The sequence below is a fragment of the Dama dama genome, chromosome 15 (genome assembly GCF_033118175.1).
Source record: "Dama dama isolate Ldn47 chromosome 15, ASM3311817v1, whole genome shotgun sequence".
Taxonomy (NCBI): domain Eukaryota; kingdom Metazoa; phylum Chordata; class Mammalia; order Artiodactyla; family Cervidae; genus Dama; species Dama dama.
In genome coordinates, this window is record NC_083695.1 from 60519038 (window position 1) to 60534355 (window position 15318).

The window sequence follows — 15318 nt, forward strand, 5'->3', positions numbered from 1 at the left end:
CTTAACATCTATGGCTTTCTCTCCACTGTCTTTAATGCCTGACTTACTGTCATCCCCCACCCCACCCCCATCATACCTGGATGCCTAAGGGAGCCTCTTGATTGTTTTAACTACATTGTCTTTGTCAATCCAACCAATCTGCCTCTAGTGTAGAACCACCACAGAATTGACTGTTCTTAATTATGTTATGTTTAATTATCCTTAATGCTAAGAAGACCTTTTAGTTCATCACTGTTCCATCCTACTGTTTAAAAGTAGGGTTCTATAGGAGGTGCTTTAAAGGATCAGACCTTAATTAAAACTCTTAGCTTTTCAGCTTTGATGAACTGCAGGCCTAGCTGACTATGGAGACTAGCCTACAGTTTCTCTAAACCTACAATTCCATAGGTTTGATTTTATATATGGATAAGAAATTCTTAGCAAAGGCATTCTATCATTCCTGAATCTAACCTCAAAATTTAAGTCTTAAAAATAATCTCTTTTTCCATCTTAGGGCATAAAACCAGAACGTACATGATTCTACACAAGGTTTGCTGGTTTCCTTTTGACCAAAGTTAAAACAGCCCCATTGCTTAATTCAGCTTTCATTTATTACCCTTGACTCTGACCTGTGGTAGCAGGTAGTATGACACTGCAGATGTTATACTGTCCTAGTTCCTTAACATTTATATTTGTACACTTGTTTGATCTGATTGTCTGTCACCTCCAAAAGATGTCTCTTTAGTTCACCTTTTATTTCCCAGCACCAAGTTCTATGTCTGGCACATAATCAATATTCAGTTAAATGAATGCATGCGAGTATGCATGTAATGGTCAGCCTCAACTTAATGCACAAAGCATGCCTCTTGAGCACACATGGGAAAATGGACTTTTGCTCACTATTTGCCCTATTTTCTTTTTTTATTTCCCCATCCTTAGACACCTGTTTAGAAGATTTTAATGATACCCATGAGTAATAAATTTTCCTTTACTATATATAGTCCATACCTGAATACACACTCTGCTTTATATTTTTAAAACCTAAATTCTAAAAAGAAGACATAACCTAACAAAGAATTTTTCAGTTTTCTGAATTTATTTGCTAACACTCCAGAAGTATTTTAAGTCACATTTAGTTATAAAGTGATCATAATGTTGAAAATAATGATATAAAAAATGGTGTCGTGGAGCAAGCATTATAGGTAAGGACAGTCTGGGCTAATCCACTTTTGCCCTCAATGTGTGGGATATGTGTTTATTAAATATTATGAACCAGACTAATTCACTTTAGGGCAGCTGTACCTGGAGACACAGAAGAATGTTAGATATTGACACCATGGGTTTTGACCATGTGGAAGAGGCTGGTCCGTACTCTTCAGTGTTACATCTTGGTTAGATAAATCAGTCATGTATAGAAATCTGGGCTGTATCCTTAGTTGAAGCTTTAATAATGTCCACTTTGGTACGCTCCCATAGTTTCATAAACTGCTTCTACCTGAATCAGGTCTGTTGGCTAGAATTTTAATTTGCCCTGATCACTGTCAGCTTCCTTATTTCACATCTTGAAGTCCACCTTAAAAAAAATAATCTGCGGGACGTCCCTGGTGGCCAGGTGGTTAGAACTCGGTGCTCCCAACGCCGAGGGCATAGGTTCAATCCCTGGTCAGGGAACTAAGATCCCACATGCCAAAAAAATAAAAATTATTAAAAAAAAAAAAAAGCAAAAAAAAAAAAAATAATAATAATCTGCTATAATAGCTGACATAAAGGACATCTCATTTAAAAAAAAAAAAATCCCATTTACTTTTTCATGAGTTTGTTTTCCCAAGTAAATGTTGTCTGTAGGGCTTTTAATCTTCCCTTCTCTCCTTGCGTTTCCTTCCTTTTCCGTCATCCTTCTCAGAGATATAGACAGATAAAGATACAGATTATCTGTATCAACAGTTCTTTCTTCGCGTTGTAATCCTCAAGTGTATACAGAAAAACTATATAGAATCCTTCATAATACTATCCTCGTATCAACCTATGATATCCGGATGGCCTCAAACCCTGAAGTTCTGAAATAGTCTCCCCTGTCATAACTGCCAAGAATAATCCCTTAGAGAAATATATTTAATTTGTGAACAGTTGAGACTTTTGGCTAAAGAAAGGTCATTTGAGACCTGTGAAAGAGACTCCAGGGACATATTCTAGTTAAAAGTAAGACACTCACCAACAGAATGGCCATGTTGAGAGACATGTAAAGCCAAGATTGATGAGCAAGTAAAAAGAATTCTACCAGAAGGGGAGGTGTGGAGATTCACAGATGAGAATTAATCATGTCCTTTTTGCCTTCTCAGATCTTAAACAATTGAGAAATAACCCCAAGACCCAGATGAGAGGAAAAGGATTGTTTAAGCTTTACAACCCCATAGAAAGGCACCTTTGGGTTCCTGGATTAGAAAAACTGCCTGGAACCTATAGCCAAAACTGGACCTTCTATTGCATTCCCTCAAATCTAGACCTTGGAACTGCATTTTTGAGTTTGGTCTGTAGAGCCAGCATTTGGCCAGCCAGAGAAATTACACTCGCTCCCACTGAACAGGGAGAAAGCCAAAGAGAAATGAGGTTTCAGGCCATCTACTGAAGATCGGTCCCACCCCTTGGCTGGCTGTGCTTACCTCCTGGTAGGAAGAGCAGGAAAACAAATGCTCTTGGGAAGATACATGAGAACCTAAAATTATAACCCAAGCTAACCAAATTAAATAAGAGGAACATAAGCAAGAAGCAGAAATCCCCTTCACTCCATTGAAATGTAATCAATGTGGGTTTTAAAGCTTTTATGCCAATTTAATATGAAACAGCTTTGGCTTATTCTTTGAACTTTTTGTTTCTAAATTTAGTAGTTTAGAACTACTCAAGCAGTAGTGCAATTCAAGCATGCACTCAAGCATACACCCCTTCATTAGACAAGGCAATGATTGAAGCAAATGCTGTCTGTTTCACAGGTTGTAGGTCATAAAGAAGGTCTGGATGTTATGGAGAGAGCTGATCCTTTATTCCTTTTAATTGGACTTCCTACTATTCCTGTGATGCTGATATTAGGCAAGATGATTCGCTGGGAGGACTATGTGCTTAGACTCTGGCGCAAATACTCAAATAAACTACAAATTTTGAACAGTATATTCCCAGGTAAGGCCCTAAATTATGGTGGTAATGAACATACCAAATTAATCTTGTGGATGAATCCTACCATGCAAAGATATTTTAGCTTTAGATTTATTAGCACTAATACCCTCCATCTTTTTCTCTAGGGATTGGTTGTCCTGTTCCTCGAATTCCAGCTGAAGCTAATCCTTTAGCAGATCATGTCTCTGCCACCCGAATTTTGTGTGGAGCCCTCGTTTTTCCTACTATTGCGACAATAGTTGGTAAACTAATGTTCAGTAGTGTTAACTCTAATTTACAAAGGACAATCTTGGTAAGATGGCTTTAATACTACTTTTTTCAAGTGACTATACAAAGAGAATGAACTATATATTTGTTTAAAAAAAAAAAAAGAATGGGACTATATATATATTTATACTGTTGCTCCTGTGCCTTAAGCCTCTGTTTGATCCCCACTGTTATCCAAAAGCAACAAAAAGAGGAGGATCCACTATAGTAGCTCTGGTCTTCTGGAACTACGCTGTGGGTGATTTCTCTCCTCAATTAGGCATGAATCATCACTCCCAAAAAATACTGGTGAAGCGCTTCTGCTCTAGGGTCAGACTGCCCAGTTCAAATCCTATCAGAGACATTACCTTGCTGAGAAACCTAAATAAAATTGCTTGACTTCTCTGTGCTTGCAGAATGGAAATAGTCACGGTAGCTACCTCAGAATTATGAGGGTTAAATGAGATCATTCATTTGAAATGTTAGCACAGAGTAATAAATAAGCCTTTATGTTTTTTGATGTCATTATTATTATTCCACTTCTCCTCTTTGGAGGTAGCCTGCATATAATGCCTGAGCATTAGAACTAAGTAAAAGGAAGATTACTCAGAGATGATAGAGGCATCTCTGACCTGTTGAGCTTCCCGGTGGTTCAGATGGTAAAGAATCTGCCTTTAGAATCTCCACAATGCAGGAGACATGGGTTCTATCCCTGGGTCAGGAAGATCCCCTGGAGAAGAAAATGGCAACCCACTCCAGTATTCTTGTCTGGAGAATTCCATGGACAGAGGTCCACAGGGTCACAAAGAGTGGAACATATCTGAGCAACTGACACTCACTTTTTTCACTAACATATTACCTGCAGTGTCTGTCTCCGTCTCTCTCTCTGATTAAAAAAAAAAAAAAAGAGTAGTGTTTCATTTGCAGCCATCTGAATTAGCAACAATGACAATGTCTTTTGTGATATAAATAAAATGATTTTTATTTTCTATAAATCTGCATTGTAAAAAGCTAATTTTTCTTTTTATTTTAGGGTGGAATTGCTTTTGTTGCCATTAAAGGAGCGTTCAAGGTTTACTTCAAACAGCAGCAATATTTACGTCAGGCACACCGCAAAATTCTAAATTATCCAGAGCAAGAAGAAGCATAAAACTGTGACTTCTCGTTGTTCTGCAGTCCTCTCATTCTTATGAATCTGTTGTGTTGTTCTGATTCCATCATTGATGCACAGTAGTGGAGACTTGTAATAAGCTGCTGCTCTCATATTTTTAAGACATATAATAAAGCACTTAGGGCAGGGGAAACCCTCTCAGTAATCACAGAACCTAAGGATGTGATTTGTTTTCATTGTTTTGTTATGTACTTCTTTCATGGCGGTCATCTGAACCATTATCTTAGCATGGTGAACCTGAGTTTTGTTCATATTTTCCTCAAGACAGAAATGTAAAGATCAAACTGCAAATATTTAAAAATAGACATGCTGTTTTATTCAAATGCCTCTTTTGTACATGTTCATGTTCAGTGTTTTCTTAGAATTAGCAACTCAATGAAGGTACTGTGAGGATTTTTCTCACTGGCATAATTTGATTATAAGCTAAACAGAAGTATATGTTAATATGAGGAAATGTAAATTAGTTATAAATAATTAACAAACCAAAAATGTATGTAAACATTCAAATGATTATCTGAAGAAATGCAGTTTTGTTGTGTTTTTCTTAACCCGTGTGATGTCCTCCAAAATGTGTAGGGTAAAAATTCACAGGGCTTCCAGATCACTTTTTCACTATTAAATTTTATTTAAATAATGTTGACATCTCAGTGTGTGTGTGTGTGTGTGTGTGAGAGACAGAGAGACAGACAGACAGACAGACAAACTAACACAGAGACACAGGTATCAAGTCCTTCCATCACTGGAGAAAGTTTTTTAAATTCATATTTCTAGAAAATAGAACTGACAGTTTATAGTAGTTTGAGCACAGAGAACGGTTTGCAGAAAATCAATAGTTATTTTACTCTTCTCTCTCATCGATTCAGTTATTCAGGTATTTGTTGATCACCTCCTGCTTGCCCAGGCACTATGCAAAGTGCTGTGTGGGATACAGTGGTGAACACAACAGATTTGGTTCCTCCTTTTATGTAGTTTACAGTCTAATTTCAACAGACAGAAAGCCAGCAGTGAGTAAACCAAGGTGAGGCCTTGAGCTCTTTGTTTTTATACCAGTCAGTGAGGAATAATTATGAAAACAAGAAGTCTTGAGCAAATATTAAGGTCATTGTTTTTGTGAGATTATTATGAGGAAAAAAAACTACTAATGTTTTAAAATTTAAATTGCTTGTCATATCGAGGCTAGCACCTTAATAATCACTGTATAAGTAGTTTTATATTCATTTTTCAAAAGCAGTTATTTTAAAGATATTTCCAAAAACCCTATTTATTTTCTAGTTCACAGTATCTAATGCATGACAATATGAATGCTCCCCCCTACCAATTAAGTGGCCACTTTTCTTTAGGATTGTGCAAATATAGATTGAGCTTTGTTAGACTGCAGTGATGTATGCTAATTTAGTAATTTAAGACTGGTAACTTTCTATAGTATGAATGTCTTAATTTTGAGTAATAACATGAAATTTATGTGAATGACTTGAACATTCAAAGTTGTATTTACTTAGGAAGGGAATATTGACTGACAGCCTTATTAAGAACCCTGCTACAGTTCTGAAGGGGAAATAAAAAATCTATGATTATATATAAAAATAGATTATATAGCTATAATTATCAAATATACTGGCTTTTCTTTAATTTTCGATATGAAAAGATGATATTTCCTGCATAATTTTTTAATATAAAACAGCTTCTGGCAGCCTTTACTAAAGTTATACAAGCACATAGTTCTCCATTTAATACTTTATGCCCAAAATGGGGGAGTAACTGCTTGGGTTTGTTTGGCGTCAGGGCTTGAGAGGCCAGAGGAGCAGCTCTAATCCTTTGGGGGTAGGGAGAGGGAGTTTCTAGGGTTCTGGAGGGAATCGCAACTGCCTGGGGACCAGAGGAGCCTCAGCCTCGGGATGGAACATTTGGAAATCTAAAGAGCTCAAGAAGTACCATGTACCAGCCTCTTCAGAAAGTGGCCCACACCACCACAGCAACAAAATCATGGGCTAACTAAAGTCGGGTGGACCTGGGTTGAAATACTAATTGTGCTTTTAATAATTATAGGTATGACTTTGACCAAGCAACTTACCTCTTAGCCATGGTTTTCCTCATCTCTGAAATATGAGCAATACTTTGTTTCAGAAGACTGTTTCTAGGATTAACTGAGAAATTAAAGGAACAGAGGCACCTTAACTAAGCTCATAATAGCCCCTACAGAGTCGTAGTGTTTCAATTGCTGAACTCTAGGAAGAGGGAATGAGGTAGTAAGAGAAACACCAGGGGACAGATTAAAGGAATGCTCTAGACTTTGGGGATGGGTGGGTATATTTGTGTTTTCCAATTTATTTTCACATTGCTTTACTGTGTTATTTCTATAAATGTTAATGTTTTAAACCTCTTTTATAAAATTCAGTGACAACTAGTAGGATTCTCTTGTTTGCAGAAATTAACTTATCTCAAACGTGGCAGAAAATATTGTTCATCATTACATGATTATCAAATGACTGTGAAGAATATAAAATTAAACTAAGTGACTTAATTAGTCACTGCCTTGCTAACTGTGCTGTAATTTTTTTAAATGTCTTGTTTTTAACATAGACTATCTCAACACTGGCTGGATTAGGTTAAATAAAGAATTTTTACGTTCTCTAGGTGTATTTTGTCTGTTGAACAACTTCCAAAACATAATTTATTCCATACCTACATAATTCTTTTTAAATCATAGTAATTGATATACTAGTGAGATTTGCTCTTAATACAAGTAATCTGTATTTTTTGAGAACTATAAAGAAATTTATCTTAATTTTATAAGCAAGCCAGCCTAAATTCCAAATATACTCTGATTTTTAAAATGAAATCCCCCTCGCCCACCCTCAGAGGCACTTAAGACTATGATTAGATGAGATCTGTGGGTGGTCTTATGCCATGAAGATTAGAATCTTCTAGAATGAGTACATCAAATACTCCCCTCCATAGGAATTGTGTCTAAATCATTTCACTGCCACCATCTGAGAGACAGACTAACCAAGAAACTTCATCTTCAGTCCTGGATGCATATTTTAGTTGATGTTTAATTAATTGTAGGGTAAATTACCTTTCAGATGACCCTCAACTTCCTCATCAATAAGGTGAAGATTATAAAACCTATCTCTTGGATTATTGTGAGAATTAAGTGAGAACACTTTGGTAGAGAAAGTAAAGCTATGCCAATTTGTTGTTCAGTCGCTCAGTAGTGTCTGACTCTGCAACCCCATGGACTGCAGCAAGCCAGGTTTCCCTGCCCTTCACTGTCTCCTGGAGTTTGCTCAAACTCATATTCATTGAGTCAGTGATGCCATCCAACTATCTCATCCTCTGTCATCCCCTTCTCCCTTCAATTTTTCCCAGAATCAGGATGTTCTCCAACGAGTCCGCTTTTCCCATCAGGTGGCCAAAGTGTTGGAGTTTCAACTTCTGCATCAGTCCTTCCAATGAATATTAGGACTGATTTTCTTTAGGATTGACTGACTTGATCTCCTTGCCAATTGTGCCAATTTAGATTTAAATTTTGCCAATTTAGAGGGTTTTTTTGCCCATAACCTTTCTTTGGTTCCCTGGGATCTCAAGGTTGCCTCTTCTCTGCTACCTGCCACCCACATACCTATTAGAAATGGTGGAGTGATGAAAAGTCTTGTTTAATTGCCTTCCTGGAACAAAGAGCAAAGGGAAGAGATGTGTTTGCAGCTGAATGTAAAAGACTCCAGCAGAGGCTTGACTGTTCTGGTCAACCCCATGTGGATTTATCTTAGTGCTAACAAGCCTACCAAGGTTACTGGATGTCAACAACATAATCCTGCTTCACCAGATGTTTGTTGAGCACCTGTATGAACCAGGCACTATCTTGGGGTAAATGAGAAATAAACCTGCTTTGAGATGTTTAAGAGTCTATATACTACAGATCTTAGTCTTATGATACCACCTCCACAAGAATGTGAGATCCATATTGGGGAGGGGGTTGTTTGTTTTTACTTGTTTATTCCACAATTAACAGCATTCATGAGCCACTGTTGAATACTTTGAAACCTTAGAAGATGTACTGTCCTTAAGTATACATCAGTCAAGGTCCAATCAGGAAGTAGAAATCAAACCAGTTATTTGAGCAGGGAAAATGTAATAGGGTGAATTGTCTGTTAACTAGTAGGAAGTAAATGGCTTCCCTTGTATTTCAGATGGTAAAGAAACTGCCGCCAATGCAGGAGACCAGGGTTTGATCCCTGGGTCGGGAAGATCCCCTGGAAAAGGTAATGGCAACCTACTCCAGTATTCCTGCCTGGTAAATCCCATGGACAGAGGAGCCTGGTGGTCACAAAATACTCAAAGAGTAAAAAAGGACTTAAAAGTAGCAGGGCAATAAAAACCCCAGGAAAAAAAAAAAAAAAGCCACTGCCTCTAGGCCGAAGAAGAATGGACAGTAAGGTAATTAAGCATCCCTCCCCACTCCTGCACGGCTGAGACAGGCCTCTTGGAAGAGGGCATTGGTGGGGAGAGGCCAGAACTGTATCAGGAGCAGCGGGGGAGCTTGCCAGAGAGCAGGCTGGAGCTGGTTGGTGGGGCAAATGAGGCCTGAAGGTCACAACCTGACTTCTGCACAGGCCGCTGTGCTCAGCCATGTCTGAACCTGTGACCCCATGCACTGTAGCCCACCAAGCTCCTCTGTCCATGGGATTCTCCAGGCAAGAATATTGGAGTGGGTTGTGACTTTCTCCTCCAGAGGATTCTTCCCTATCCAGGAATCAAACCTGCATCTCCTGCATTGACAGGTGGATTCTTTACCACTGAAGCACCTGAAAGCCCAAACTCATATAGAACTAATTTCATTTACATATAAAATCTCCTTGAATCAATAAACAAAACTCAGTTTTTTAAATAATCAAAATATGTCATCAGATTACAAGAAATATATATAAAGTATATTGAAATATATAAAAGGGTATTTAGCCTGATTCATAGTATTGTTTCCCTGGTGGCTCAGACAGTAAAGAATCTGCCTGAAATGCAGGAGACCTGGATTCAATCCCTGGGTCGGGAAGATCACCTGTGAGCAACCCTCTCCAGTATTCTTGCCTGGAGAATTCCATGAACAGAGGAGCCTGACAGGCTACAGTGTATGGGGTCTCAAAGAATCAGACATGACTGAGCGACTAACGGACACGTAATAAGTATCCAAATTAAAACTATAATGATGTGAAGTAATTAGCCTCCAACTAATAAAAAAAATTTTTTTAAAAACAATAATGAGGGTTAATATCTCATTATATAGGACACAAATACAGTGTATACAAACAGCTCATACAACTAAATATCAGAAAACAAGCAACCAAATCAAAACATGGACAGAAGACCTAAATAGATATTTCTTCAAAAAAGACAACTCACAGATGATCATCGGGCAGATGAAAAAATGCTCAGCATTGCTAATTGTTAGAGAAAGACAAATCAAAACCACAATTAGGTATCACCTCACACCGGTCAGAATGACTACCATCAGAAAGTCTACAAATAACACATGCTGGAGAGGGTACAGAGAAAAGGGAACCTTCCTATACTGTTGGTGGGAATGTAAATTGGTACCAGCACTGTGGAAAACAGTATGGAGGCTCCTTAAAAAACTAAAACTAGAGATACCATATAATCCAGCAATGCCACTCCTGAGCATATATCCAAAAAAAAGGTAAAAGCTCTAAATTCAAAAAAACACATGCACCCCAATGTTCATAGCAGCTCTATTTACAATAGCCATGACATTGAAAAAATCCAAATGCCCAAAAACACATGACTGGTTTAAGAAGATGTGGTTGAGCCTAGACATTATCATACTAAGTGAAGTGAAGTCAAAGAAAGACAAATATATCATTTATATGTAGAATCTTAAAAAATAACATGAATGAACTTAATTACAAAACAGAAATATGCTCACAGACACAGAAAACAAAAAAACAGCTATTATTGTGCTCGTTTCAGCAGCACATATACAGAAAAACAAACTAATGGTTATCAAAGAGGAAAGACAGGGAAGGATGAATTAGCAATTTGGGATTAACAGATGCACAATATATAAATTACTAGGTAAATAACAATAAGGACCTACTATAAGCACAGGGAACTATATTCAATATCTTGTAATTATTATAAAAGAGAATCTGGAAAAGAATATATATATATGGATGTATAACTGAATCACTTTGCTATATACCTGAAACACTGTAAATCATCTATACTTCAATTTAAAAAAAAGATGTAGTATGTTTCAGTACTTCACTTCTTTTATGGCTAAAGAGTAATCCATTGTACAGGTAAAATCACATATGATTTATTCATTCTCCCACTGATAGACATTTGGGCCATTTCTCTTTTGAACCTACTCCAATTGTGTTTTTACCCATGACATCCCACACTTCACCAGAACTACTCTAATCAAGGTCACCAATTATCTCATTGCTAAATCCAGTGATCAATCCAATGGTCACCTCACTTAATTTATATAAAGTATTTGACAGTCTTAGCTTCATTCTTAAAACAGTTTTTTTTTTGGCCATTTCTCACAGCATGTGGGATCTTAGTCCCCCAACCAGGGATCAGACCCACACCCCCAGCAATGTAAGCGCAGAATCTTAACCACTGGACTCTCAGGGAAGTCGCAAAAACAATTTTTTCTCCATTTGGCTTTGGGGTACCACAATCCTGATTCTCTTCCTACCTCACTGACTGCTCATTTCCAGTCTCTTTCATTAAATCTAATTTATCTCTCCAACATTTGAAGACCCCCAGGGCTCAGTCTTGAACTTTTTTCATTTACATTCCCTAAGTGAACTCATCCAGACTTCTGACCATCCATCACATGATCTACCAATAGCAATATGGTAATAATTCCCAAATTTGTATCTCCAGCCCAAATTACACCCATAAATTTCCAACAGGCATTTCCTATTCAATATCTTCAAATAGATGGAGATATTGAATATATATAATACAATATATATGAATATGTTATGTATATACAACATATTGGGCTTCCCATATCTAGTGGTAAAGAACCCATGTGACAGTGCAGGAGACATAAGAGATGCAGGTTCAATCCCTGGGTCAGGAGGATCCCTTGGAGGAGGACATGGCAACCGACTCCAGTATTCTTGCCTGGAGAATCCAATGGATAGAGGAGCCTGGCAGGCTACAGTCCATAGGACTGCAGAGCCAGACACAACTGAAGTGCCTGAGCATGCATGCATAGAATATATATGAATATATACATAATTTGAGATGGTATCACGGAGAGAGGAGGGTGAGGAAGACATGTGAGTGGAGCCAACTTGAAAATGAATCCTCCTGCCCCAGCCTGCCCCAGCCCTGTCCCAGTTAACGCCATGTGGATCAGAGACAAATTACTTGGCTAAACACTTCCTGCCTGAATTCCTGACACATGAAATTGCCAGTAAAGCTAAATGAAGTGACTTGTTATGCAACAATAAATAACTGAGACACACAGTGACAACCATTAGATACTGGTGTGAGGCATCTTAGAGGGTGGACCTCAAGTATTTCTGGCTCAACTGTTAAGGACATCCCTATGGTGAAGGAGGCATAAAGGTCCCACACCCTGAAGCCAACACACTTTGGAACTGTTCAGCTGCTCTTGCCCTAATGCCATGTCCACCACACAACTCTCTATTGCCCACAGAGACCAGACTAAAGGAGATGCTCCCTGCATCTTTGGAGTCCTATCCTAGCCTTGATGGCACCCATGGTGAATTAATAAAATAATCTCTTCATCTTTCCCCGCTGCTTAGTCACTAGGTGAGAATGTGCTGATTATGAAGTCACAGGTATTCTAGTTTATCCACATGAGAACTGTAATTCTCACCATAACTTAATAAATGGGCATTCTACCATCTGCCTACTTATGAAAACTTTTCAGTTAACTGGTCTTCAAGGATGGAGGAGAGCAAGTGCTTGAGTCTTCAGGGCAGAAGAAGGACAATTTCAACTGTTTTTTGTTTAGATGACTTACCTGTGAGCCAATTCCAGTTGAACTTGTTTTCTGTTTATCTACAGTCTTTATTCTACCCATTTAGCAGATGAGAACATGGAGGGTAAGTGCCCTAAATGGTCTCCTCTCTTCTCCCTGCCTACTCTATTTGTTCATTCTGCAAGACTATGACATCTCCCACATGTCAGTGATTTTATGTGAGATTTTTTTGGTTTTAATTTTATGTAGTAAAATAAATTTTAAAGGTAACAACTCAGTGGGCCTTTATACACATAACTTATTGAAAAGAAATCTGCATGTAAGTCAGCCCACAAAGTTCAAGCCCATGTTGTTCAAGGATCAACTGTATTCCCCTGTGTGACCACATCAACTCCATACAGAACATTTCTGTCTCCTGAGAAAATTCCCTCTTTCCAGTTAAGATATCCCTCACAAGAGGCAAACCTATTCTGACATCTGTCAACAAGTCTTTTTAATTTTAGCCACACTGGTGGGAATACAATAATAGTATCTCATTACCGTGATGTGATTCTTAACAAAGGTTGTTGAGGTTCAACCAAGTGTGCTACCTCAGCCCTCAGGCTGCTATAAGAGTGTTAGTAACTGGCAAGAATTTGATGGTTTTGGCTGAACAATCAAGCAACCCCAACTTTTAGTTATTTGGATAGTGATAATTCAAACCATAATTCTATTTCCTCATATATATATAGAAATTTATTACTATACATATAGAAATTTATTACTATACATATAGAAGTCCTATATTACTAAATCAGAAAAGATGAGCATTTATAGCAAACAGTGCATTCCATTTATTCTGCCAGATAACTGCTGTATGACTACCCTGTATGCAACAGCAATGAATGAAATAAAACAGGAATCCTGCCCTCATGGAGCTCGCAGTCTATTTTTATAAAAAAGCTCTTACTTCTAGTTCATACAGCCATTCACTTAATTTGCCCAATTTCTAAGAGGCTTTGAAGGCTTTGCTGTAAATTCCATGTCAATTAATGGTTCTTTTTCTTCTTCTTACAGTAATTAATCAAGACCATAAACTTTCTGCAAAATTTTAACCAGTTTGACAACCCTGTTTTTCTGAGGTATTAATGATGGTTATTTCTTTTCAAAGCTTCTCACCAAAGTACTCTCTATAGCTCCAAAAAGTGCCTTTTTAAATTGTGGTTAGAAATAACACAACTTAGCCTCCCTGGCGGCTCAGAGGGTAAAGAATCTGCCTGCAATTTAGGAGACCAGGGTTCAATCCCTGGATCAAGAAGATCCCCTGGAGAAGGGGATGACTACCCACTAGTATTCTTGCCTGGAAAATCCCACCGACAGAGGAGCCTGGTGGGCTACAGTCCATGGGGTCTCAAAGAGTTGGACATGACTGACTCACTTTCTTCAACCTCAAAATTAGTTATCCTAAACTGATTCATATTTATAAAAGTTTTTCTCTTTTCATACATTACACACTAGTGCTATGTTTATCATTTTCACCAAATGCAATTTAAACAATTTTACAATTCCTCTGAGGAATCTCTACGATGATTTTTCATCCAGTAGTAGGTAATGAGCTCCAGTGATTTTCTGGGCTTCCACAAGGCTCAACAGTTAATAAAAGAAATAGGAATAGACCCTGGTCAGTGCATCTCTTTTGCAGCTTCTACAGATATACGATTCTAGGGGGTGGAGGGGGGGACATTTAGATACCCGGTCCACAGGAGTCTTCTCTACAGTTCCAGGAATTACTGAGCTGTCAAGAAGTAGAAGGCATGAAGTGCTGATGCCAAGGACCAACTTCTATTAACATATTATTTGCCTAAAGCCTTGGTGAGAACAACTGCATTAAATTTGACCTAACAATTTGAGGTCCTTTGATTAAAAATTAAAATTTCAGAACTTGCCTGGTGGTCCAGTGGCTAAATGGACATGCACTCCCAATGCAGGGGGCCTGGGTTTGATCCTTGGTCAGGAACTAGATCCCACATGCTGCAACTAAGAGTTCACTTGCTGCAACTAAAGATCCCACATGCAGCAACACCTCAACTAAGACCTGTGCAGCCTAATAAATAATTTTTTTTTAATTAAAATTTTCAAGTACTGCTATTCACATGCAGTTATTTCATACCTGGGTCTAAAAATTTATCTATCTACCTACCTATCTAGCAGCACTGTGAGCCTTGCAGGATGTTAGCTCCCCAACAAGAAAGCAAACTCAGGCCATGGCAGTGAAAGCACTGAGCCCTAACCACTGGACCTCCAAGGAACTCCCATGAAAATCTGTTAAATTTCATTTTTATTTTCATCAAAGTAACACCAAAGGTAAACACCAAATCTCCAAATTTCACTCCCTAAGATATAGCCTCAACAATTTCAGGTACTTCCCCGAGCATCTATCTATATATTTCCAAATAATACATTTCCACAGTCATTTCTTGTTTTATCCTTTTTTTTTCCCCACCAATATCTATTGATTTCTCACTCTACCATGTAGGAATTAGCTCTCTCAAAAGGCCAACAAACTTATTTTCCCATCTCCCCATTTCCCCAACATATAGTTATGTCACAGTATTAGGACTATGTAAATTGTTTAATGTTGAAGCCACACCTTTTTTCCTATTATCTCTTCATTTTCCCCTGTAGGTCATAATTTCTTCTTTTTTTTAAATCTGACTAACCCTGTATGTTCTTATTAAAAAATTTTCCCCAATCCTATACTATCTACCACATAACTATCAATAGTATTTTC

The 15318-nt window shown here is 37.9% G+C and overlaps 1 protein-coding gene across 1 annotated transcript in view; it reads left to right on the forward strand.

Moving 5' to 3' along the window:
* MARCHF5 (membrane associated ring-CH-type finger 5) overlaps positions 1-7193 on the forward strand; it is a 53290-nt gene extending 46097 nt beyond the window's left edge. The window contains exons 4-6 of the mRNA XM_061162185.1: positions 2967-3150; positions 3273-3439; positions 4427-7193. Of these exons, the coding sequence (XP_061018168.1) occupies positions 2967-3150; positions 3273-3439; positions 4427-4543 (468 nt within the window). The 3' untranslated portion in view covers positions 4544-7193. The remainder of the gene's footprint in view (positions 1-2966; positions 3151-3272; positions 3440-4426) is intronic.
* Positions 7194-15318: the final 8125 nt, after the last annotated feature.